The sequence below is a fragment of the Pteropus medius genome, unplaced genomic scaffold, assembly GCF_902729225.1.
Source record: "Pteropus medius unplaced genomic scaffold, Ma_sr-lr_union100, whole genome shotgun sequence".
NCBI lineage: Eukaryota > Metazoa > Chordata > Mammalia > Chiroptera > Pteropodidae > Pteropus > Pteropus medius.
In genome coordinates, this window is record NW_024354946.1 from 741 (window position 1) to 27198 (window position 26458).

Below are 26458 nucleotides of genomic sequence, written 5' to 3' on the forward strand. Positions count from 1 at the left end.
TGTAGAAGTATGAGATTTTTTTTTTTTTTTTTGTCTGTGTTGACTGAGGGGATATGCTCAAGCTACTGAAGGTAAATCTGACAATATTGTGGGGGCCTCCCTATGACTGGGTCCCCTGGAGTTTTTAACTCTCAGACTTGCCTATACTGAGCCTCTAGCAATTCGTCAATTACAGTTCAAGTTTTCTGATCCTGGTGCTGTTTCCTGTGGCAGTTTCCACTCCTGAGTCTCTGTTCTGGTAAGCAATGACTCTTTATATTTGCCTTTCTGTCTAATCTTGAGATCGGCAGTTTGCCCTTATTCTTTCCCTCTCTTTTAGATCAAAGATTTTTTTTATTTTTCCATCTGTTCAGCTTTTTACTTGTTAGAAGGAGTGGTGACTTCCAAGTTCGTTACTTGCAGAACTGAAAACCAAAATTCCAATATATATACTTTTGCTTCTGACTTCTTACACTATTTGTATCTGAAGTTTAGCAGTTTTCATGAATAAGCACCTCTCAGTCTGTTGGATACATTTGGTCAATTTTCAGAATGCTGAAATGGTTATTTTTAAGTTTGTCCAGCTTTATAGTTGCTTTTGGGGGAGAGGATTTGTTAACCTCATCCAGTCAACTAGAAGTGAATCCTGTACAGAATGGTTTAAACACACTATAGTTGCTTATAAATGCTCCCCAAGAGTCTATATTTAAAGTACTGACTAGGGTCTGATGGTAATTACTTTAATTTTCTTTACTACAGGGCCTGTGTAGGTCAGATCTCTTCTTAATGATAGCGAGATTGTTTACTGATCACAGAAAATTAAGCTTTGATGAATGGAGAATAAAGGGTTTCGTGTTACTGGGTCATAGTGAGCACATTCCATAGTTAGGCTGTATAAGACTGAGAAGTGGAATATGGGAAGGCAGCAGTTAACTTACTAATTTTCTTTATTTCTAAATAACAAATGATTTGCCTCCCTGTATTTCATGATGGTTCATGCTGGCCTCTGTATGTACCATAGAAATGAACTTTACAAAGGTACCAGGCATGCCTGAATGCATTTTAAGTACTTGGTTCAAAATGAATGATGGACAGTTATATTTGGAGCTCTGGGTTTCACTTAGCCATCTTGAATCTGTTATAGTCTTATTCAACAACTTCCAAAAGATATTTTAAGTTATTAATTATTTTGGTTTAGATGTAAATTGACTTAATGCATTCAAAAAGTTTTCCACTGGTTTCCTAATAACCAGTAATTTTCTCCAATGCGATAGTGGCCAAAAAAAAAGTTGGAAATAAGCCCCCAAAATTATATTTTTCAATTATACACAATATTGTTAATTTTATCTCACTAATACCATTCTAGTTTAGATAGTTTTCAATTCTTGTTTGAGCTATTGCATTTACGTCATTAGATTCTCTGCTTGTAGTTCCTTTCATTCCAATCCATTTTATACATTGTAGTAAAACCAGTCTCCTTCAAACAATGTTATTAACATGTAACTTCTCTTGTCAAAAGCATTTGGCAGTTCTCTGTTTCTTACCCAAGGTGGCATCTAAATTATACATGCTGTTCATGGTCGTAGCCCACTCAGACCTACAAGATTTCCTCTCTCTGCTGTCTAAAACAGATCTTCTTCAGTATCATGGGGGAAAAGTCACTATTCTCAGAGCTTGTCTTATCCATTATTCCTTCTCACTAGTCTTCATTTTCTTTTTGCTTCTAAAATGTCTTTCTTATCACCTTTCCAACTTTCTAGATTCTACTCATTGTTCCTCTCATCACAATAAAATCTTACTTGACCAGTAAAACCTTAAATTCCTATAGCACTATGTAAACTAATAATTGTTTTTCTTTTAATGCACGTGCTTTATTTTCCCAGCTAAGACGGACACACACACCCACCCCTTGGGCAATACATAGGTTTTATTTCTTTATAATTTATCCTATGTCTTTTGTATTTCCAGTACTGGACTTTGTCCAAAATTGGATCAGGCATTGTTACCTAGCACTGGTAATAAAATGTTTCAAAGCAACAACAATCATAATGATGACTAAATTAATATTGATTAATCCTTATAGAGCACTTTTCACATGACAGGCACTGATTTAATAGCTTTATAGGAATTTAATTCATTTAACAGATATGAAAACTGAGGTACAAAAAGGCTAAGTAATTTGCCTGAAATCATGTACCCAGATAGAGCTAGAATTCCATTCCAGGCCATCCATATCCATAGTCCACTTTTTCAAACCCTCTGTCAAGTCACTTAATACACATTTGGTGAATGGATTAGTACCAACCTGAACCTCCTGTCTCTTCTTTTATGTTTCACTGATGGATCTGCTCTAGGAAACTGTTCTTTACCTTCTACCTGCATCTCCCCTGTCAGTTTGGATTTTAAATTCCTCACTTACAACCTTCCATGCACTGTGCCTCTCTCCTGCTTTTTTACACCAAGAAGTTCCTCAAATTCTTTCACAGCTTTCATCTCAAATATAGTCAACCTTGACATTAAGATTATCACTTGAATCTTAAATGTCACTCAGTTCACTTCAGATCATAGCAACCTATCTTCAGGCCCAAGAATCTTTAATGAACTTGTAAAGTATTTTCATCTCACCTCACAAGTGGAAAACTAAAGGAGAGTGAGCAAATGTCACATTGGAATAGTAGTAAAAACAAAGGCTTTATAATAGCTTTTGTGGTCAGGCATTTTAGATATGAATTTATTTACAAATGATTGCGTTTTTAAGACATTGAGTTATTCCAGTTTTTATAGGGAAAGCATTTTGTTCTTTGTATACTATAAGATGTGATTGAAAAAATTTTTAAGATACCATTTTATCACCTGGGGAGAATGACACTCTTCAGTAATTTTTAAAATGCCTCCTTGCTATTATTCTGTAAGCATAAAGTAACAAGTATCAGACTCACAGCTGCACATAGCATTAGTGTTTAACTCTAGTCTAATACAGCAGGATACAAACTCTATCCATTAAGTTCTCACAAAAAGAATGGGGTAATGATAAAAGTTAAAGATGATATTTATATTTTTGTTTCAGATATGCTGAGCCATTCACTGCATACTTCCTATCCGACAGTGATCCCGAGTTTTTTGTAAAACCTCAGTCTGGAGAACTTGCTTCTTTTGACAGTGATGGAACTGTCATTATCGTGGGTTTTAAACCTCGAATGTATGGTAAGAAATACAAAGCAAGATTAGTAATAGAGGTGAGTTCTGTAAAGGCTATAGTAAAAGATGTTTGATGTCAGTAAAGGCATCTGGGGAGAAAAGGTTTCACCCAATGATCACAGATAAAGAATAGCAACATTATCTTGCAAAAGTCAACATATTTCAACTGCTCTTATTTTAGTTTCCTTTTGTCCAGTAAAGAACTTTTCTATATAGACTATAACAAAAAAGTTATCATTACCAGTGGACAGTAAGAAATGATTTCCCTTCCATATTAAGGAATGTTTAAAAGACAAATAATGACTACAAAATGATTTGTATATTAATATAATGTTTTCTGTAATAACCTATTTAAGGACTTTAGGTGACTTGAGATAGAGATTTTTGGAACTTTTAATTAAGGTATAAGGTATTATCAAAATATTAAAGTCAAAAATGAAGAAATTAAATAGATAAAATTTATTTTGCATTTAAAAAACAATGTAAAATGGGTTCATATATATTAATATAAAAGTCTGTTAATGTGATCATTTCATTAAAAGTTAAGGTAAACACAATTTTTAAAACTTACTCAGTAAACAAAATTTCTCCATAAAATTTCACACCTATATTTTACTAAGAACACTTAGGATAAAGACAACTTTCAAATTATTTATGGAAAATATGCCACTGTCTATTTCAGTAGCACAGGCACAAAGGACATGTAGTCATGTTTCATGGCATAATTACTGATGCCAAAGTGATCACTAGACTTTTAAATAAGATAACTAATTAGGCAGTGCCACGTGCAGAAAAATATGTTACTACTTAATTGAAAAGAGAAAAGAATAACGTTGAGTATTTCTTAAGACAATTATTTATATTTTTTTTTTTTATCTTTCTAAGAGTTTTTACAATACAGGCCATAAAAATATAAGGCCTCTGGAGTCTTGCTGCACATAGCCCTTTGCTGCATTGATACTTGATTTTAAATGATTGTATTGGTGTACCTACTTTTTAAGAAATGAAGGTCTGCTTTTAATCTAAGGGGATTAAATGACATTTTTAAAAATAGACTTACAAATTAAAATAGTGTCCCATGGACATTTCTGAAATTAACTACTTAGGAGAGTTTGCCAACTAAATCCGTGCCTGGTTTCCCTATGTTGATTTGACAATTCAATCACTGGCAGCAAAATTGACGGAATTTTATGAGAGAATAGTTTGGTATATGGCATCAGCTGAGAAATTAACATTTTCATTTAGTCTGAAGTAGTACAGTTTGATAAAGCCTATGTGGGGGAAATTGAAATGTGTTTAATAAATCATCATTTTGTTGATTTTATGATGGAAAATGCTAAATATGTGTAGAAATAGAATAATTTCCATGCTCTGTCATCCAATATGAAGACTAATCAACTCATGAAGCCAATCCTGCTTCAAGTATATTTCCACTCTCTTCACCTTCCATATTATTTTGAAGAAAATCTTAGACATCCTATTATCTGCAAATATTTTCTGTTCATCTCTAAAAGACAAAAATTATGGCCATGATACCATTATCACACTTAAAAATTGATAATTCCTTAATATCTGTACATATAAAATATCCATTTAGTTCAAATTACTAACTCATAAATCTCATATTTCTTTAACTTAAAAATATATGTATAGACGTATAAGAAATTGCAAAAATAGTACATAAAATCCTTCTCTCTGTTTTTCCCAATGCCGACATCTGACATAGCTGTAGTAAAATATCAAAACAAGGAAATGGATTTTTGATAAAATACTGTTAACTAGGCTAGAAACCTTCCATTTTCAACATTTTCACATGCATTTGTGTAGGTGTGTGTGTGGTTCTAGGCAATTTGAACCCATGTATAGATGTCACGACTGAGAAACAGAACTGTTCCATCACAGCAGAGGAACTATGTCATGCTAACCCTTTTATAGTCATGTCCAACACCATAACTCCCTCCCTACCCCTGGCAGCCATAAATCTTTTCTTCATCTTTATGATTTTGTAATTTCTAGAATATTATATAAATGAAATCATACTCTGTGTAATCTTTAGAAATTAGCTATTTGTGTTTAGTATAAAGCCCTTGAGATTCATAAGAGTTATCACATATATCAAATCAATGATTTTGAAATCATGGCTCAAACATTGTCTCTCTGACTCAAAAACCCTGCCCTTAATGACAACATCATGATAAATGTGAAGAATTTAAAAAGTTAATTCATTGTCTAAATAAAAATTATTGTTTACATTATTATCATTTTTTTAAACTATCAATTTTAAACATTTAAGTCAATTAATACTTGTAAGATATATGAAACATACAATTTTCATTGTGCTTTACTTAGAAATAAAAATGAGGGATTTTAAGAATAGTTTAGTTACTAGTCTACACAAACTTCAACAACCATGTTAGCAACCTTCATAAGTTCCCTTTCAATTAAACCATATTTAAAATGATTAAAAACTGCCTTTTTCTCACTATTAAACAAGGCATATAGCACTAGCTTTGGGAGACTTAATTTGATCAGACTGTTACAAAAAGCAGTGCTACTCAAAGAGAGTACCTGGCCCACTCAACTTTCAATAGTGGACATGATAAATATTAGCTTATATAAAAATGTGAGAACTATCATAATTATCCAAGATAAAACATATAATGCTTACACAAAAGTAATATATATAGCTGGACCTTTATAGCTAGAAACATAACCAGAAAGAAATAATATGTATGTAAATACATTATTTTTAAAGGAATCTATCATTGTCATGAAACTGTGGGAAATTATATATATATACATATATATATATATATATATATTTTTTTTTTTCCTCATAAGCAAATCCCTAAAATAAGAATTCAAGCCAAAGTAGCATATCTGTTGTCTGATGTCAAGTAACAGATGTAGGGAAGCCGGGATACAAAACAAAAAGGAATGAAAACCAATAAAGGGTGCTTTATCAAGACAACTACCACAATAGGCAACTGAAATTTAATCCCATGGGAGCTTTCTGGGAACTAGTGTAGAACTCACACCTTAGAATATTTATACCAGAAGGAGCCAGGGAGTTGGGATATTTATGTACCAAATGCCGCCGTTCAATCATTGATTGAGGAGTGCTCCCAGGGATTATTAATCCCCCGGCAGCAGAGAAGGCTTCTGGAGTTTCTGTAAAACAGTCAACGAAGTACAGATAATGGTGATTAGAACTTGGGACAGGCAATGAAATGAAAACAGCTGAGGGGTGTGCGTGGGCACAGACCACATCTGCTAATGGATAGTCAGTTGCTTCCATTCATAAGAATATGCCCTTTAAAATGTAATTTTGGGCATTTATTCCATGAGGTCATTGGCTTTGACTGATTCCTTTTCGGACTAGAGAGATATTACCTAAATATGGAAATTGCATCTGTTTAAAAACTAGTTGTCTTTTAAATTTTCATTTAAGAAGTAATTGAGGAGTATAGTTATCAATTTGGCATTCTTTTTGTAACAATTAACACTGATTCTGTGGGGAATTAGTAACACAGAGGTATTGATTTATTCTTATATTATTTTAACTTCAATCGAGAAAATATCGAATTACATCTTTACAGTGTTTTGAAAAAACGAATAATTGTTTTTATTCACAATTAGATTGAAAAAGTTAACTATACATATAAGAACTATAATATTTAATCTTCATAAAATAAACATATCATTATTATCATACTGATTGTTGGAATAAAGGACATGAACAAATATATTATATATTTGGATTATACATGTTATATGTACTATATGTAAATATATATACACAGTAAGCATCACTTATTACAAAATATTTGTATCTTAAATGCGTACAGTAACATTCAGGACTTTTAAAAAAGTGTCCGTATAAGTAATTATTTTCAAAGGGTCTTGGAGATGTGTTGGGTGAAGGTACAAATCTCTAAGTGTAGTTCCCGTTTATATCCACTAGGTTTCAGATGGGAGTGTACATCCTTTCATATAGCTCACTCAGGTGTACCCACTAAGTGTAAGGCATTAATGTGGGTCTCTTCAAGTATCTCATCCATTTGATTCATGAAGCGGGTCACTTGTAATGTAAAAATATACAATAACATATACATAATTACCAAAATGTAGCTTTTTTTTTTAATTGAACATCCTTATATGAAGTAAATTGTTATTTAACCCAGTTGTAGTATGGTTCTTGGTTTGTTCTGCTTTTGACTCATTGATTCTAAATATATAATTACTATGAACACTAGATAGAAGGGCCAATTATGATAAAAATAGCACCATTTCAGATGTGCAAGAAATGCCTGCACTTAACATTCTTTGATAGATATTAAATCCTGCAATATTCAATTGACCTGGACTTATCCTGACTATCCCGGCTTCCCTACATCTGTTACTTGACATCAGACAACAGATATGCTACTTTGGCTTGAATTCTTATTTTAGGGATTTGCTTATGAGGAAAAAATATATATATATATATATATGTATATATATATTGCAATGTTACTGCAATATTCACTTGACCTGGACTTATCCTGACTAAGTTTTCTGAATTTACATGGTACAAAATCTTACTGTGAGGAAGAAGTCCTAGATGAACATAGGCAGCATAAGGAAATTCTGCAAGAGCAATGGGATTTAAGTATGGACATGCAGAAAATGCTAGACTGACTAATATTTTCATTCTGTGCATACATGCAAAAGAAATTAAGGATTTTAAAATAAGTTGCTGCATAAGTTGTACTGACTTAGATTTAGATTATGATTGTCATAATAATTTTACACTATGCTCAGTAATTTCAAACTTTATATTATGTACTTTCATAATCTAACAGAAACTTGACATACTTTACCAGTCAGTTCTATAGCCACACTCATATTATCATGTATAGGTTCATCTTGCAAGGTATTGTTTCCAATGCATAAAACCAAATGCTTTCCTAAATGTAGTTTCCATGTTAATTATTTGTTATTATCAGTGCCATTTCAGTTTTGTACCTTTCCTATACCTTACATGGAAAAGAGAAAGGGTGTTACTTTGGTGAACTTTTACTACATTTTTCTCTGTCCCTGCATATTTTGTATAAAATTTCTCTTTCTCATTGTTTTCAGACAGAGGAAATGTACAGTTTGTATGCTGTCAATGGATTACCTCAAGTAACCAAGTCACCCAAGGATGTAGAAGCCAAAATTGACACTACTAACAAAATGTTGAACAGCAAGCCGGTTCCTCAGCGCAATTTTGTCTGTGAAAATATTAACCTCGTAAAGACAGGAGTGTCCTCTACCATCAAGTGTGCTCCTTTGATGTTGAAGAATAAATAAAAGTTTTTTTCAAAATATTTCTTGATCTTGAGTAGAATTGAATATAATTTTGTGATTGTAATTGCATCTTCTGGAATATTTGTGAGGAATAATATTTCAATTATAATAGACCTTATATGTTTTATATTTTAAATGCTAAATTTATTCTCTGAATATGTTATACCTAATTTCTGAGTTATGTGTGTGTTTTAAAATGGACTGGGTACAAATGTTGGGATTGGTTCACTTTTAAAGTACAGGAGTACGTTTATAATAAAACTGAAAAATGTGATTTCAATGACAATACTGTTAATTACTGGTGTTTCTCAATTTCTTGTGATGATGATATTTATGAATCTTTAAAACTAATGAAAAATTAGCATATAAGATGGAAGGATTCACCATTTCTTTTATCTTATATATTTGGAGTATTATGTGCTATCCAATGGATTTTTTTTTTCATTTCAGTTATTGGGCTTTTCAGTTCTAAAATTGCTATTTGGGTCTTCCTTATATCATCCATTTCTCTCCTGTGTCTGTGTCTTTGATGATACTCTCTGTTGTTTCGACCATGTTTATAATTGCTTGTTGAAGCTTTTATCGTTTGTTGAAGATGGCTGCTTTAAAATCTTTTGTCAGGTCATTCTAACATCTCTGCCACCTTGGTGTTGAGATTTATTGCCTTTTTTCATTCAAATTAAGATCTTTCTGATTATGGATATGAAGAAGGTTTTTTATTTGAAACTTCTACATTTTGGGTCTTATGAGAACCTGATTCTTATTTAAACCTTCTATTTTAGTTGGTTTCATGTGATAGCACACCAACAGAAGACAAGACACCACCTTGTTACTGCCAAGTGAGGAGAGAAGTCCAAGTTTCCCACTCAGCCTCCATTGGAATCGTAGTGCTGGGGGACTGCTTAATACTTCTGGGTGGAGTGGGACTTCCTGCTCCCCACTGGGCTTCAACTGACACCTCTATGGGAAGAGAGCTAGGAGTGCCTGGTTCCTTTTCTTCCTATGGCCTCCAGCAACACTATGAGGGTGTCGTCCTCGTGATTGAGAGGTGGTGAAAGTCCTTTCTACCACCCTATCTGGGAAGGGCAGGAACATCTTGTTATTGCAGGGTGTGAGTAGATGTCCAGGCCTTCCATGTGTGTCCCCTGACAGTGGGGAGCACAGCCTTATTACTACATAGCAGGAATGAATATGGAAGCCCTGCCCCCTACTCAACCTTCTCTGATACTACCCTGGAGGGGAGGGGTGTTGTGGTACTTCATTACAGCATTGCAAGTGTGAATATAAAGGTCTAGGCCTCCATTTGGCTTTAACAAGTGTAAGACCACTGTTTTTTCTATGGTGTTTGGCTGGAGTAGAGAAGTTATTATCTGTTTTTTGTCTGCTAGGTTGACCTTTTCCTGGTTCTTTCTTGAGTTCCAAGGTTGTCCTTAGCCAGTCTGCTGCCTTCTCTCCATCTCTGTGTGTGTGTATGTGTTTTAGTTGTACTTTTTGGGAGGAAAAGGAATAAATACATTTACTCTAAGAGAAAAATGTCTAGTTTCAGATTTATTTAATTAACTCAGAGAAAAAAAATAACATGGATGCTTTCAGTTTCCTTCAGCATCCTTGTCATCCATTTATTTCAAAAGTCAAAAGGTGCTCAGTGCTATGAACCCCTCTATTCTGTGGAAAGCTGACTCCAGCATGACTAACAGCATGGAATTTTTCTACTATCTGCTTCCATTTTGTCAATACTAAGAGAAAGTCTAAAATGTAGGGGCCGAGGTTAATCCCCAATATAGACAAGTTGAAGGGTGCACCACATTAATAATCCTGTGAACTCTGGCCTCTCCAAGATTCCCTGGCATTTGAGGCCAGGCTTCTTTTCATGTCTGGTAATGCCCCTTTCCCACAATATGGGCTTGGGAAATCCCAAAGAACATCTCCCATCATCTTCGTACAATAGCTCCAAGCGTTTGTTACTGAAATTATTGTTATGAACTTTGTAAAAATACTAGCTTTATTGTTCTTTTTAAGAAATCATTTCATCTTTCCTGGTCACAGACTTGCAAAAATGTAACAGCCAAATGTTTTGATTAAATGAAGAAGAGTCAAAGATAATGTTCATAATTCTATAAGAAAAATGACCTAGTTTTGCCTCAGTATTTATTTGCTTCTTAGATATTCAATAATTGCATTTTTTTCTTAAGTCACTTCTTGCACTAAAATGATTGAAGAATGTCCTATTGCTGACACAGATAATAGTTTGTTGCTAATGGAATGTTAACTGCTTTTTGAGTAACTGAATAAATCTGCTGATCCATAAAAGATTCATCTAAAAGAAATCCAATTCATTTTCTGGCTCTACCACTTCCACTGACGTGAAAAATATTCTATATTCTACTTTGTTTCAGCCATTACAATACTAAGAATGACACCTGGCTTGTGAAAGGATAGTTTAATTGAGAGAGGTGACACATTTAATATGTCAAGGTTACCATTTAAGAAACAGACGCTCCCCCCCAAAAAAAATTATATTCAAGCATGTCCTCTGGTACAAAAATCATCTCCAGACTATGAAGATTTGCTCCATTTCAAAGATCAGGAAGCCAGTGTTGAAAAAGTATTCTGAGGTTTCCAAAGACAAACAAAACCTGTCACTTCTGCTTCATCCCTGGGGAATTAGTCCCTTGTGTGATTTTTGTATCTAGGACAACTGCTCACAGAGGACCATGCCAAACTAGCAAAAGCAAAACTTAGTGCCTCAGCAGATGTTTTAATGGCTTGAATTTCCTCAGGGTCTATAGTACTTTCCTGCCTGTGTGCCTTTGTAGGAGAGTTCAGCCCAGGTAGAAAGTAGTGTCGTTTTGAGTATGGTTTAGAAATGGAGGCTGTACTTTTCTTCCAGGTCTGCATATTATTTATCATTTTTTGAAACAATGATATATTGTGTCTAAAAATAAGACATGGAAAAGTTATGAAATAAGATATTTATGAGACACTTATTTTTACAAATCTTAAAAAAAGATGAATATTTTATTAAACTCTTCTCTTAGACTTATACCACAGTCCTCCAAGAACAGATACACCTACTAGTTACTTAAACAGTAGCTTACAAGTTGTGTAAGTTGTGCTGGCCACATAGATATATGCAAGTTGTAAATTGTTTTTAAGTTGATAATATCTGTGTCTAAAAGAAATGATGCATTATATGACTGAATGCCATTTTATAATAAAAAGAAATGATACTAAGTCTACATTTCAGTGTCACTTGCTCCTAAGCACAGCATTTAAATTATATTGCCTATGTAGAACCTCCAGAAATAAGGTCACTCTGGGACCAAGGCTGGGTGCTTAGAAATCAACCAGTCCAGAACTGTCACTTCAAGAGGGCCTTTCTACAGTACTAGATATATAATCTTATTTTTATTTTAAAAGTATTTTAGTAAGTAAACAAATTTCAAGTATAAAGCTCAATGAATTTTTACATATGTATACACCTATGATACCAGTACCCGATCTAGATAAAGAACAGAGTCAGCTCTCAAGAAAGATCCATTGTACCCTCTCCTACTTAATACTCTCCATAAGGTCACTATGCTGTCATTATGGAATAGTTGTGGCTGTTTTGAACTTAATATAAATAGAACCATATAGTTTGTTCTCTCTTCTGTGATGTTCTTTCACATAATATTTTCTTTGTGAGATTCACCCACACTTTTGCATGTATCAGTAGTTTATTTTTTTGCAGCTATATTTCAGTGTATGTATATATCACATTATATGAATATATTATATGTGTTTATTCTTTCACTGGCGATGGGCATTTATGTTGTTCCCAGGTTTAGGTCATTATATACAAAGCTGCAAAGAACATTCTTGTCCATGTTATTTGGTGCACATGTGTAGATATATCTGTAGCGTATCTAGCCAAGCAGTGGAATTGCCAGATCCTAGGGTATTTGTTTTTTTAGCTTTTCTTGTTACTGTAGAAGAGTTTTCCAATGTAGTGTTACCAATTTACCCTCTAACCAAGGGTGTGAGAGTTCCAGTTACTTTTTATCCTTGCCAACGTGGTATTCTCAGTCTTTTTAATTTTAGCTATACTGATGTTAGTCTAGTGATACCTTATTTAGGTTTGAACTTGCATTTCCTGATGACTAACAATGTTGAACACCTTTTCATATACTAATTAGCAATCTGAATTGAAAGCGAACTCTTTTAATATAAAAAGGTATCATAATGCCCTCGAGGTCCATCAATGCTGAGAGCATTATGCCAAGTGAGATAAGTCAGAGAAAGACAAATACCATATATTACTTATAAGTGAAATCTGAAAAAAACCTGAACTTGTGAAAATAGCATAGAATGGTGGTTACCAGGGGCTGAGGGATATGGACATTGAGGAAACGTCATTTCAGGGTACAAAATTGCAACTTGTAGATAAATAAATCCTGGAAATCTAATGCACAGCATAGTGATTATAGCCAACAATACTGTTATAAACTTCAAAGTTGCTAAGAGACTAATCTTAATTGTTATCAACACAAAAAAAATAATAATTATGTGACATAATACAGGTGTTAGCTAATACTACTGTAGTAATCATATTGCAATATGTAAATGTATCAAACTAACACACTTCAAACTTACACAATGTTATATATCAATCATCTCAATAGAAATGTATCATAAAATATATATGTATATTTTTTACAGATCTAAGATAAAAACTGTTGTCATTTCAAAAATCTCTAAAGCCATTCATTATTATTCCAATTTAATATATTTGAAGAGTGGAAACCAGAGTCATGTAAAACCACAGGTCAGTGGTGAAGTACTATGGCTACCAAGCTTTCTCTCAGAGCTTTTTGACCTTACTTTTTGTTCTGTGCTAACCATAATCATTAAGCCTCACAAGTTGTCTGAGGCACATAAATGACAAAAACTGCACTTTTCTGAAAGCAAGAGATGGAGTCCAAGAGAGACTAAGGTCTAAAATGAAAAAAGAACTCCCTAATCTGACATGAAGACTGAGTCAGGTGGTGGTGTTTAAATCCTTATAGCAATTAACCACACTGGGAATTTAAAAATGCAGCCACTGCCACTCCACCAGGAGGTCTGAATCTTCCCCGGCCACCAACCACACAACACCTGGCTGCAAGTGCTAAGATTGTGTTACCATTACAAACTAAATGTATGAAAGTAAGCACAGCCACTAATGTGTTTTTGCTTTAAAATCAGATGAGTTTAACTTTAATTGAAACGGTTAAATGATAACATCTGAGTTCTGAGTTAGACTTCAGTATGAAGCCTAGGTGAGTCTTTTAGTAACAATCTGAGCCTCCATTTCCGTCATTATAACATGAAAGCTGGTAAGCTACTGTCTCTACCTTTTCTCAGAGTTATAGAGACAGTGTACTTTAAGTAGCACTGCAAACCGAAAATTGGTAGGGAGATAATACAAGACGTAATTTTCATTACAATTTTAGAACTTAAGACCATGCTTGTCTCCCAGAATAAAGAAAAAAATAAAATAACATGTTGAAAGTCTTTTAGATTGCCCATTGTTGGATGGTTGTTGGTGCTCAATAGATTTGTGACAATTCTTTATACACTTTTGTCCATTTTTGTATAGTTTCAAGATTCTCCAAAATAAAACATTTTTTAAAAGTTCTTTAAAATTAAAATGATATATAAGAGGAAACTACTATAAGTGCTGTGATTCTCAAAAAGTGGTCTCTGGGGCCAGCAGCATCATCAGGTATCTGGGATCTTGTTTGAAATGCAAATTCTTGGGTCCCACATATATACCACAAATGTGTGAAAATCATTAATATAAAGAAAATAGTATTAGCCCATGTTGGAAGAGGTCATCAAGAGTGTGACCGCTGGTTGACACTTGAGCTAGACCTGGGCAATCAGAAGCTCTTTACCTAACTCCCCACCCCACCTCAGGAGCAACCTCAGGAACTCGGCCTTGAGAGTAATGTGTTATTGAAACCAGCTGGATGGTACATGTAACTGAACCCAGTTAAGGCCTCTGTATAAACGTTAAGAATCTGGTAGGTGGGTGTGGAGATCTACTGGTCTTGTGGCCATCGGAGATATGGAAGATGAGTTCTCTTGTTTATTAGTCTTCCATTTACCAATCTGGAGTGGCCTCTTCCTTCAGTCTCTCCTTGGCCTCTGTGTGCAGGGGTCAGTTTCAAATTTTACCTAGAGAACCCAAGTTTTTAACTAACTTTTGGATCAACTGATTTTAAAACCTTGCATAAGCTGCTTACCTTCCCTAAGTATTAGTTTCCTCATCTCCAGTGAAGTCTGGATCTTATCACCCCCTGGGCCCGTTCTAAAAGTTGCTCATTGTAGGATGACTCTGATACAGACAATTTAGGTAAGGAAATACGATCTCTGAGAAACTGCTCTCCAGAGCTTGGAAAATTATGAGGCTTGGTTTGACTATGCAAACTGCTAACAATTAAGCAATTGTCTTTGATTAATGGGTTCTTTGTGTAAAGCTGGAAGAGAGTTCATTTTCATTCCCACATAGAGTTCAAAGGTGTAAATTTTGTTTTACAAATGGAAAGTATTGCATAGTTTTCATTATAATAAGCACTGGTGTTTGGATATTACTATTACGTATAGTGATTTGGGGTGATTAACTCGTATTTCTAAAACTACATTCTATTTGGTACAGAGTAGAGTCTTAAACTTCTATAATACATTTTAAAAACTAATACTTGTGTTTTTACTCATGATGATAGATAAGAACTCATTGTGAATCTAAAAAGTGTTTTTAAACGACTTTGTATAAGTCAACCATATACATCTGGTTCGCAAAAAATATGTTACAAATTCAAAGTGCCATGCTGTGTCACCTTCATGGAAGACAGAGAGTACATGAACTGGGAGTCAGGAGTTAAGAGTAATTTCTTCGAAGTGCCACCGTTAATTGCCAGGGTGTTCCCGAGACTGAGCATGTGAATATAATAGTAAAGTAGTGATGATAAGTCATGTTGGAATTGGAAGTGTGTGAACAAAGGCCGAATTCGGAAGCAGAAGCCAGGAGGTCATTTTCTCCTCAGATGTACACTAGCTATAGGGAAGCAGGCCAGAGCTTCCTTTGCTGTCATCCCATGTACCCCCTCAGATGCTGATAATAATACCTCTGGGGTGTGGAAGCCACCAATGTGGCTCTCAAAGTTGCCACTATTAAAGAACAATTTAATGGGAAACCAGGAAAGTATCAAGGTGCTGGGACCTCTGGGTTCAGAGAATGCCGTATCTAAGCCTGCAAAAAAAAAGGGTCAGTTCTCCTTAACAATCCACAAAAAGCACCTTCCATCCCACAGTGGTCTATTATTTACAGATTTAAAGTGTCTCGTGGATAATGAGCTGCTTAACTTTAAACATCCCTCCCCCCACACACGCACAAAAAAAGAAAAAACATGTTGTTTAATACCTACAGATACTGACAACAATAGGCTGGAATTAAGCTGGGCTGGGAGCAAATGTAAGTCTTGCAAAGCTGCAGTTATGGACATTTATAACAAAGACACAAACAAGTGTTTATGTATGCCTTAAAGCAAGTTAAATGGATGCACAAACTAGCAAAGAAGAAACAAATCTAGGTGTTTTAGCTGTCAGGGTGTCTAGGTACATACTCTTATTTAAAGAGTGAATTAAAAGAGAACAGTGAAGTGGAGGCTGAATCTGATTCATATTCTCACTCATTCTGAGGGTATAGTGATCCGACGGTCACAAAAGTATCTAATTCTGACATATATCTGAGATAAGCCTATTTCATTTGATCCTTAAAAATCGGAATGGTTTTACATAATGTAGTCATCCCATACTTCTGTCTGGTGACCCTTAATGGTTTGCAATCAGAGAACAGAGCAAGAGACAGAGTTCCAGCCAAAATGGAGAAAGTTTTTCTTCTAGGTCGTCAGTCTTCTAATGAAAATCCCTGAACCTAACAACAACAAGCATAGAAAGACTCTGAAAGATAGTAAGACAGATGACTGGGGACTTTGGGACTTGAGGAACATGGCAGTGAGTTCCCCAGTGTATTAGTCTATTTGGGCTGCCATAAAATACCACAGAATGGGTGGCTTATACAATAGTGTTGTGTCCAGAATAACCAGACCCAACTTGAGTGCTCTTAACCAGGAGACAGTTTATTAGCCGGCGGCTGTCCTTGCAAAGGAGCAGCCTCGAAATGCCAAGATACAAGGTTTTTAAGCCCCAAATCCCATTCTTAAACACAAAGGTCCATCTTTCTCCTATTCACTACCTGTCAACCCACTGGTCAGGTGTGCAAGCGGGAAGTACAGAAGCAGAAAGCTTGTGTTAGAATGTTATGTTCCTATGGGTGATTGCTTATGTTCCCATGGACAATAGCCAGTGTTCCCATGGGCGATGGCCAAACAGTAATTTTCAGCTTATATACAATTGATTATTTTTCATGCCACGCAAGCAAGCAGGGTTACACAGGCTAAAATTGGCAGTTAGCGTATGAGCTCATTGTTACAAGTTTCATGATTAACAGAATGTGGTTAGGGGTTCCAGAAACTAGGTCTAAGTTATAGACTTCCTTTGTCCAGTTTCAGGTTTTAATTATTCTTTAACCCTTTCACATTTCAGCAGGCCATTACAAATAGAAATTATTTTCTCACAGTTTTGTAGCCTGAAAGACCCAGATCAAGGTACCAGCAAGGTTGTTTTTTTTTTTTTTGTTACTATTTTATTGTGGTGAGAACACGACAATAAACATAAGAACTTAAGAACACAACACAGTTTTAAGTGTACAAAACAGTATTGTAATCTAAAGGCATAAAATTGTACAGCAGATCTCTACAAATTATCTTGCATTACTTAAATTTTATAACTGTTTATTATCAACACCCCATTTACCCCTCTCTTCAACCCCTGAAAACCACAATTCTATTGTTTATTCCCATGGAGTTTGGCTAATTTTGATATAAGTGGAATCATGCAGTATTTGTCCTTCTGTGACTGGCTTATTTGACTTAACATAATGTCCTCCAGGTTCATTCATGTTGTAACAAGTGGAAGAATTTTCTTCTTTTTTTGAAGGCCAAATGATATTCTACTGAATGTATATACCACATTTTCTTTATCCAAAATCTGTCGATGGAAATTGAGGTTGTTTCCACATTGTGGTTATTGTGAATAGTAGTGCAATTAACACAATAGTGCCAGTACCTCTTTTCAACCCTGATTTCAATATTTTTATGGATAAATACCCAGCAGTGGGATGGCTGGATAATATGATTGTTCAATTTTTTAACCTTTTGAGGAAATTCCAAACTATTTTCAATAAACATTGTACCATTTTGCATTCTCATCAACAGTAGGGTTCCAATTTATCCACAACCTTGCCAACATTTGTTTCCTTTTGTCTTTTTGATAATAGCCATCCCAACATGTGTGAGATGATATCTCATTGAGGTTTTGATTTGCATTTCTCTGATGACAGTGAGGTCAAGCATCTTTTCACGTATGTGTTGGCTATTTGTATGCCTTCTTTGGAAAAATGTCTATGCAAGTCCTTAGGCCATTTTTACGTCAGGTTATCAGATTTTGCTATTGAGTTGCAGGAATTCCTTATTATTTTTTTTTTGGAAATTAACTCTTTATCAGATATATAGTTTACAAATATTTTCTCAAATTTCATGTTGCCTTTTTATTCTGTTTTGTTTGATATGTGGAAGCTTTTTCTCCTTTTGCTGCTTGTGCTTTTAGTGTCATATCCATGAAATTATTGTGAAGATAAATGTCATGAACGTTTTTGCCTGTTTTTTTTTTTTTTTCCTAAGAGTTTTAGTTTCACATCTTATATTTAAATCTTTAATCCATTTTGAGTTGATTTTTGTGTATGGTGTCAGATAAGGATTCAATTTTATTCATTTGCATGTGGATATCCAATTTTCCCATTACCATTTGTTGAAAACACATGTCTTTCCTCACTGTGTATTTTAGGCACACTTGTCGAAGATCAGTTGATTATACATGGATTTATTTCTGGACTCTCTTCTGTTCCATTGGTCTGTATGTCTATCTTTATGCTGGTATCATATTGGTTTTATTACTGTAGCTTTGCAATATACATAGAAATCAGAATGTAATGCCTTGAGCTTGAATCATGTTTTTAAAGATTGTTTTGGCAACTTGGGGTCTTTTGTGATTTCATATGAATTCTAGAGTTGTTTTTTCTATTGAAAATGCCACTTGGATATTGATGAGTATTGCATTGAATCTGTAAGTCTCTCTTAGCCTGTTCTATTCTCAGTTTTGTTGAGTAACTGAGGCAGCTTATTCACCCATCCTCCACTAAAAATAAACCCAGAGCTCTCTAAATGTTAAAAAAGAGAGATTATTTTCTTTCTATTGCATATAATTATAGCTTAGTTTTCTTTTCCTTGGTTTCTTCCCATACTTCAAAATATGAATGTGAAAGTAGACAAAATATGAATGTCTAAAGTACATTGAGTATCAAATCATTGCTATTGTTATTCTCAGAGAGTCTTAGTTTTCAGTGATTTCTGTCTCAGTTGCTGCTTTCCTGTCAAACTTGGCTACACTTTGGTCTGTGTGGAAATAATATTATGAACGAAATATGAATAAAAGACAACTAATTTAAATTGTTTTTTTTTTTTCAGGGAATTTGATCACTTGTTTACAGGATCTGAAGTTTTAGACTCAGTGAACCAATTGTCCATTAGTTGATGTGCTCTGTCTGAAATCAAATATTTCTATTATGCTCCTAACATCTAGAGACATTTGGAAAAACATCTTTCAAAGAATACAATAAGCCTATTGATACAGACTATCTGTGCATGATAGAAGAGCTTCCAACTGTCATCTAAAGTAATTAGCTTTTGTTATTCTGTGTGAAGTTGTGGAGAATGAAGAAGAGTACTCAGAAAGCTAAATTCATCCCTATGGTATAGTTAGCTACCATTCAAAAAATTTCTAACTGTACCACCACAAAAATAACAAAATATTAATGTGCCTATCTTATGCACAGAATTGTACTTATAAAAATAATCATACAAATACATCATATATAGATTTATGTTTTTATAGAGAGAGATAGATACATATGTGTGTATGTTTATTAAGCTGATTTTATTCATTTAATTTAACACCACAGTGTAGTATTTTACAATATCTTTAGTTATAATTGGGAATACGACTTTTAAAAGCTGAATACTATTCTGATTTATAGGTACAGCATCATTTTAAACACATGGGTTGAATTGTGTCCTCTACAAAAAGTTCATAATTTGAAATCTTAAACCCAGTACCTCAAATAGTGACCTTATTTGAGATGAGATAATATTGCTACCACTGGGGTGATATGAAATCCCGAGTTGCTCCAGTGGTATGATGGGGGCCTTCAGTTCTTCCCCACTGACTTAGTAAAGAATTACAGATCAGAAAAATTTAGAAAAAGAGAGATTTGTTAAAAGTACATTTTAGAAGGAGACGGGCCACACTAAGGAAGGCTGTAGCACTGTGGAATTTGGGAGGTGAAAAGATAAAAACTAAAATAGTACACTCCAAGGGAGGTGTGGGTTTTCAGTGAAGAGATCTATAACAGCGCAGAAGTGGGAAAGTCTATTTACATTTGGGCCACGATGGCAGGTCCTAGATGATCCGTATGTGAAGTTTCCTTGACTGACAGTTGGCTGCTATATAACCTTTTGCATACTACTCATTTGCTTACCCAGAATTCAGTCTGTTATAATTCATGAAATTCCAGGCATAGGCATGATGTTATAATGATGGTATAATGAGGCTGAGATTGTGGGCAGATTGGGGTAGTACTTTCTGTGCATGTGTTTGTGATTGGTTTAAGCCAGAAGCTTTTATGGTGTTTGTACCATAGGATTTGGAGTAATTTATAACTATAAAAAGGTGTTTTGGGGAGGTCCTTAAGGAAAGTCTTCAAGGGAGGTTTCTATGGTTACAGAGCTGGGCCTTTCACTCCTGTCACTCATGTGGAAAGACAAACAGGCATGCACACAGGGAAAATACCATGAGGAGATGGTAGTAATGAAGTACCAGAAGCTAGGAGAGAAGCCTGGTGCAGATCCTTCCCTAGAACCTTCAGAGGAAGCATGGCCCTGCTGATACCTTGATCTCAGCCTCTAGCTTCCAGAACTGTGAGACAATAAATTTCTGTTGTTTGAGCCACTGGGATTACAGCGTTTTGTTACAGCAGCCCTGGCAAACTAAGAGAACACATCTCTATTATCAAACACTTTTTGCTTTTGAAAGTGATATTGAGATAAATATTATTGTATCTAAATGGTTATTCTCTTCTCCAATTATTTTATTTTACTAAATAAACTTTATTAAAGTAAAATTCACATGCAATATAGGCACTCATTTTATGAGTGCAGTTTAAAGAGTTTTTAAAAGTTTATATACCATTTTGACCAGCACTTTAATCAAAATATAGGAGTTTTTCATTATCCCAGAAAGTTTATCCATGTTCCATGCAGCCAGTCCTTCCCACCTCCTGACCCAGATAATATATGCTCTGATTTCTTTAACTATCGATTAATTTTGACCTTCATAAAGACATATGTAAATAAATTTAGATAGTCTGGTTTTTTGTTTGGTGTGTATACGTCTGGCTTCTTTCAATAAACCTGTCTTTGAAATCCATCCATGTCGTTGTACCAGTAGTTCATTCCTTTTATTGCTGACTAGTTTTTCATTATGTGAATATAACATAGTCTGTTTATCCATTTATCTGTTGATTAACATATGGATTGTTTTCAGATTTTGGATGTTAAGAATAGGGGTGCTAAGAATATTTATATTTAAAATTTTATGTGGACACATGCTTTTATTTTTCTTGGATAAGTAACTAGGAATGGGAAGTGGAACAGCTGGGTCATATGGTAGTATATTTTTAGTGTAATAAGAAATTGCTAAATTGTTATCCAAAGTGATTGACTCTAGTAAAGTATGAGAATTCCAATAGTTCCACAACCACACTAATGCTTTGTCTTCTGGGAGATGTATACTGATATCACACAGTGGTTTTAAATTGCATTTCCCTGATAACTAATGATGTTGATCATCTTCATGTATGTTTGTTGGCCATTCCTATATGTTCTTTATTAAAGCGTCTTTTCAAAATTTTCCCCAATATTTGTCTTTTGTCTTCTCATTATTGAATTGAAAAATACACATATATATTTATTATATATTTATATTAATAGTATAAATAATATTTATTTGCAGAATACTAATCCTTTGTCAAATAAATGCTTTGGGAATATTTTCCCCGGGGTGCATTTTTGCCTATTAGTCTTCTTAACACTCTTCATTAATGAATATAGGTTCTCAATTTAATGCAGCTTAATTTATTATTTTTTTATTTTATGGCTTATGCATTTCATATTCTATATAAAATATATATCTTAAGGTCACAAAGATGTCTCAAGATCAGAGGTTTTTTCTTCCTTCTTTTTTTCCTAAAAATGTTACAGTTTTAACTTTTATGTTTAGGTGTGATCTATTATGAGTTACTATTTTTGTGTGATATGATAAGATTTATTTTTCCCCTTCCAGGTATCCAACCCTTCTACCACCATGTATCAAAAAGTTAATTCTTGGTATTGGCAGCAAAACAGACACACAGACCAGTGGAACAGAATTGAGAGTCCAGAAATAAACCTATATTTATATGGGCAAATAATTTTCGACAAGAAAGTCAAAAACATACAGTAGAGAAAGGAAAGCTTCTTCAATAAAAGGTGCTGGGAAAACTAGAAACCCACTGCAAAAGAATGAAACTAGACTGTTGTCTATCACCACACACCAAAATTAACTCAAAATGGATTAAGGACCTGAATATAAGGCCTGAAACAATAAAATGCATAGAAAAAAACATAGGAACTAAACTCAAGGACCTTGGACTTTAAGAGGATTTTATGAATTTAACCTCAAAAGCCTAATCCAGTATAACATCATCTTCCCTGAAATACAATTGGAAAGATCCTATTTCCTAATAAGGCCACATTCTCAGGAACTGGTGGTTAGGATTTGAATATATCATTTTTGGAGACACAATTCAGCCCATAATAGATGCAAGAAAAGTGGGAAATTAAAGTTAGATAGACTCGAAGAGCAAAAAGAAAAGATGAAGAAAGAAATTGGCAAGTGAAATAAGAGGAAATTGTTTTGCTTTATGTAGAGCAAAGGAGCAACCCAGGTCAAATATCTTGGGTGAACATTTTACATTAGGTCCTTAGAAAGACTTATACTGACTCTCCAGTTTATGCCATCTGTCCTCGTGAAGGTTCATTTTGACAGTGGAGATGGTATATTTTTCCTTTTACACACATCAGTCACACTTCTTTCTTCTTCAGTAATGATAATTTTTTAAATGTCATTGTTAAGTGTGACTACTTCCATGATTAAATGCTAACTTTCTTCCTTTGAATATTAAGTGTTTGTAAGTGGCTTACTGACTGTGACTATTTTGTTCCTTTATAGTTCCTTATGCTAACTGTACTGATATTTAAAGAGCTAATGTAGCTGTTTTGTTCATCAAAGAGGTACAACCCCTTGCTTGCCTCAGAGGAAAGTAAGGCTTGATCTGTGGTTATGGTTGCACAAAACCACCTCAGGGTAATGCAATTTGACCCCTTATTAAAGAATCATTTAGATTTTGCTCTTAAAATATGGATCCATCTACATGGCCAATACTGTATCCCTCAGACCATCCACAGGTGCGGATGCTATCAGCAATTTTAGAGTAATGTTCTCAATATTGTCGGCATGGTCTTTACATTGTTTGTGAATATTCATAGATAGGGATGGAACGTCCTAATAAAAGTGGAGATGTATTTCTCATGTCTTTCCTCTCTGTCTCAATTACCCATGTATTCAACTGAAAGCCTAAATGATTCTACAGTAGAAGTCAGGAAATCAATATCTAGCTCATAGATTTGGCAAACATTCGTTTGTTTTCTTGTCTATCAATTTTCCCTCGAATTTAACATACCAAGTTGAACCAACACTTGGTACCAACTCACATATTAACCAGGGCTCATTCATGTGATTAGTAATATTGCAATGCTTTTATTCCATCTTCACCGATTTAATTTTCTCAAACCTGTTTAGCTATCCAAGCTCAGAGATAATTAAAAGGTTGCAAAATCTTCAATATACCATAAAAAGCCACAATGATTTTTTAAGTGAGGAAATAAATGCACAAAGGAAAATCCTTAGATAAATCAAAGCCTTTGAATATTTATTATTTGAGGCTATATCTGATTAATTGGTAAGGAACTTGAACATTGCCAAAATAAAATTAGAGAATTTTTTTAAGCTCTAATGATGATCAAAACAGTCTCTCAATGCCTAAACTCAAAAATTTTCTGTTAAGATTTAAACTAGTGTAAAGATATAAAATATGGCTTAACTCAACACCTTTTAAACATTAAAGTTTTTAGACTATGTACTGTTTTTTTTTTTTTTCCTGGAGAAATTCAACAGCAAACTAGAAGGTGGATTACTGATTAAAGTTCAAAATGGATTTAGCAAAAAATGTGCCATTGTGGGCTGAGTGTGAGAAATATAGCTAAGAGGATAGAAGCATGAGCTTCGAAACCAAAATGCTTGTGTTTGAATCCACCAGACTGTAGCTGTGTGATCTTTGACAAGTAACTTAAACACCTTGCCTTAGTTTCCACATCTATAAAATAGGTGTGATTTAGGACCCACCTCCTGAAAAGTACCTACCACCTGATGGTGTTAATGAGGATTATATAATTTATTACAGATATAGAATTGACAATGGTTTAAGTTCCTTGGAATTGCTTACTATTATTAAATTATTTTGGCAATATCAATATTGACTCAATAAGACTCAAAAACATTTTGAGACAAGTTTCAAATTTTCTATTTTGAGACGAGTTTCTGGCTTTTACTATGAGAAAGCCAGAAGAAAGCATGTGATTCAGGCACCTCAGGTAGTATAGAGTAATCTGGCTGTACAATCTTAGTGGATTTTGTCTCCGAATTGCTTGGGAGACAATGAGATATGAATGGGAAAGATAATGCAGACATTTATTTGCAGATTTTTTTTTTATCCAGTGGGGACAAAACTTTATATAAATGACATGAGCAGTAATATAGGTTTGAGAATACCTACATATAAGAAATAGGCCTTGCCCTGATTTTCTATTTACCTTAGGTAAGTCACCATTTCTTAGTTTTCCTACTGATTCTGTACTCCCACTGCTGAGTGACTAATCTGCCAGTGAGAAGGACAAATGCTGAGAACTCAACATGGCACCATTGTGAGGAAGAGGGAAATGACTTACCAGGTGGCAGATTGATTACAATTAATCCCTCACATCATTGAGAGCTCTGCTGGTTTAAAATATTAGTTCCACCAGAGCCACAGCAATTCTCCCAGTAATGTGAAAACTGAAATTGCCAAATGAGCCATTTAGGATTCAGCATACTAGTTAATTAACAGGCAAAATGTTACTCTATTTCCTGTGTTAATTGATCCTGATTATTAAGAGAAAGCAGCATTGCTGCTTCACGATGGGGTCAAGGTAGATATGTGTTGAGTATAGAATTCAAGCAATTTTTGGAGGGCTTCTGTGTAAATCCTAAAAATCGATGGAATATATAGCAACCCAATGCAAATAAGATCTTTAAGGATTCACATCTTTTAGGAGAGGTAAACCACCACAATCAGCTGTCAGTAATGGAAATATCTATTGGGTAATAGAAGAAGTTATAAACACCTACATTATGACCAACTATAGAATTCAAGACACTAGATTTTAAGCATTGTTTTCTGCTTGCTTTATCATATATTCATATATATTAACCAACTTATGTCCTCTATCTTCTTTTTCTTTTAATTAATTAATTAATTTATTTTATGGTGACATTGGGTAACAAAATCCAATAAGTTTCAGCTGTACATTTTATATTAAGGCATATATATATATATATATATATTTACACGGTGTGTTCACCTCCCATAGTTAGATTTCTTTCTTCCAATACCCACCTTATTTGACCTTGCCTTGCCCCATCTGCTCCTCCCTCTTCCTTACTCCCTACCCTCTGTTTCACCCAGTCTATAGTCCATGTCCATGAGTCTCTGTTTGTTTGTCCTACTCATTTGTTGCTTTTAGGTTTATATCTCACATATAAGTGATATCATGTGATTTTCAACTTTTTCTGTCTGGCTTATTTCGTTTAGCATGATTATCTCGAGGTCCATCCATGTTGTCGCAAATGGCAGTATTTCATCTCTTCTTATGGCTGAGTGATATTCCATTGTATATATGTACCACAGCTTCTTTAGCCAATCATCTATCGTAGGACACTTTGGTTGCTTCCATGTCCTGGCCACTGTGAATAATACTGCTATGAACATCGGTGTGTAAATGTCTTTTCACATATGGGTTTTCAAGTCTTTGGGGTAAAACTCCCAGTAGAGGATTGCTGTATCATATGGTAGATCAATTTTTAGATTTTTGAGGAAACTCCATAGTGTTTTCCATAGTGGCTGAACCAATTTGCAGTCCCACCAGCAGTGTATGAGGGTTCCTTTTTCTCTACATCCTTTCCAACATTTGTTATTACTTGTTCTGTTGATTATAGCTATTCTAACAGATGCGAGATAGAATCTCATTGTGGTTTTGATTTGCATTTCCCTAATAGCTAGTGATGTTGAGCATCTTTTCAAATATGTGTTGGCCATTTGTATGTCCTCTAGGGAGAAGTGTCTATTCAAGTCCTTTGCCCCTTTTTTGATTGGCTTGTTTGTTTTTTCATTGTTATTGAGTTGTATGAGTTCTTTGTATATTTTGGATATTAGGCCCTTATCGGAGGTGTTGCTTGCAAATATATTTCCCATTTGGATGGTTGTCTATTTACCTGG

General features: G+C 34.4%; 1 protein-coding gene across 1 annotated transcript; it reads left to right on the forward strand.

Moving 5' to 3' along the window:
* Positions 1-3046: 3046 nt before the first annotated feature.
* Positions 3047-8794, forward strand: LOC120598049 (cilia- and flagella-associated protein 47-like; the record flags this gene model as incomplete). Its single annotated transcript, XM_039856789.1, has 2 exons — positions 3047-3215; positions 8299-8794. Coding segments are annotated over 2 exons (382 nt in total), but the record flags the coding sequence as incomplete, so codon positions are not given.
* Between the last annotated feature and the right edge of the window lie 17664 nt (positions 8795-26458).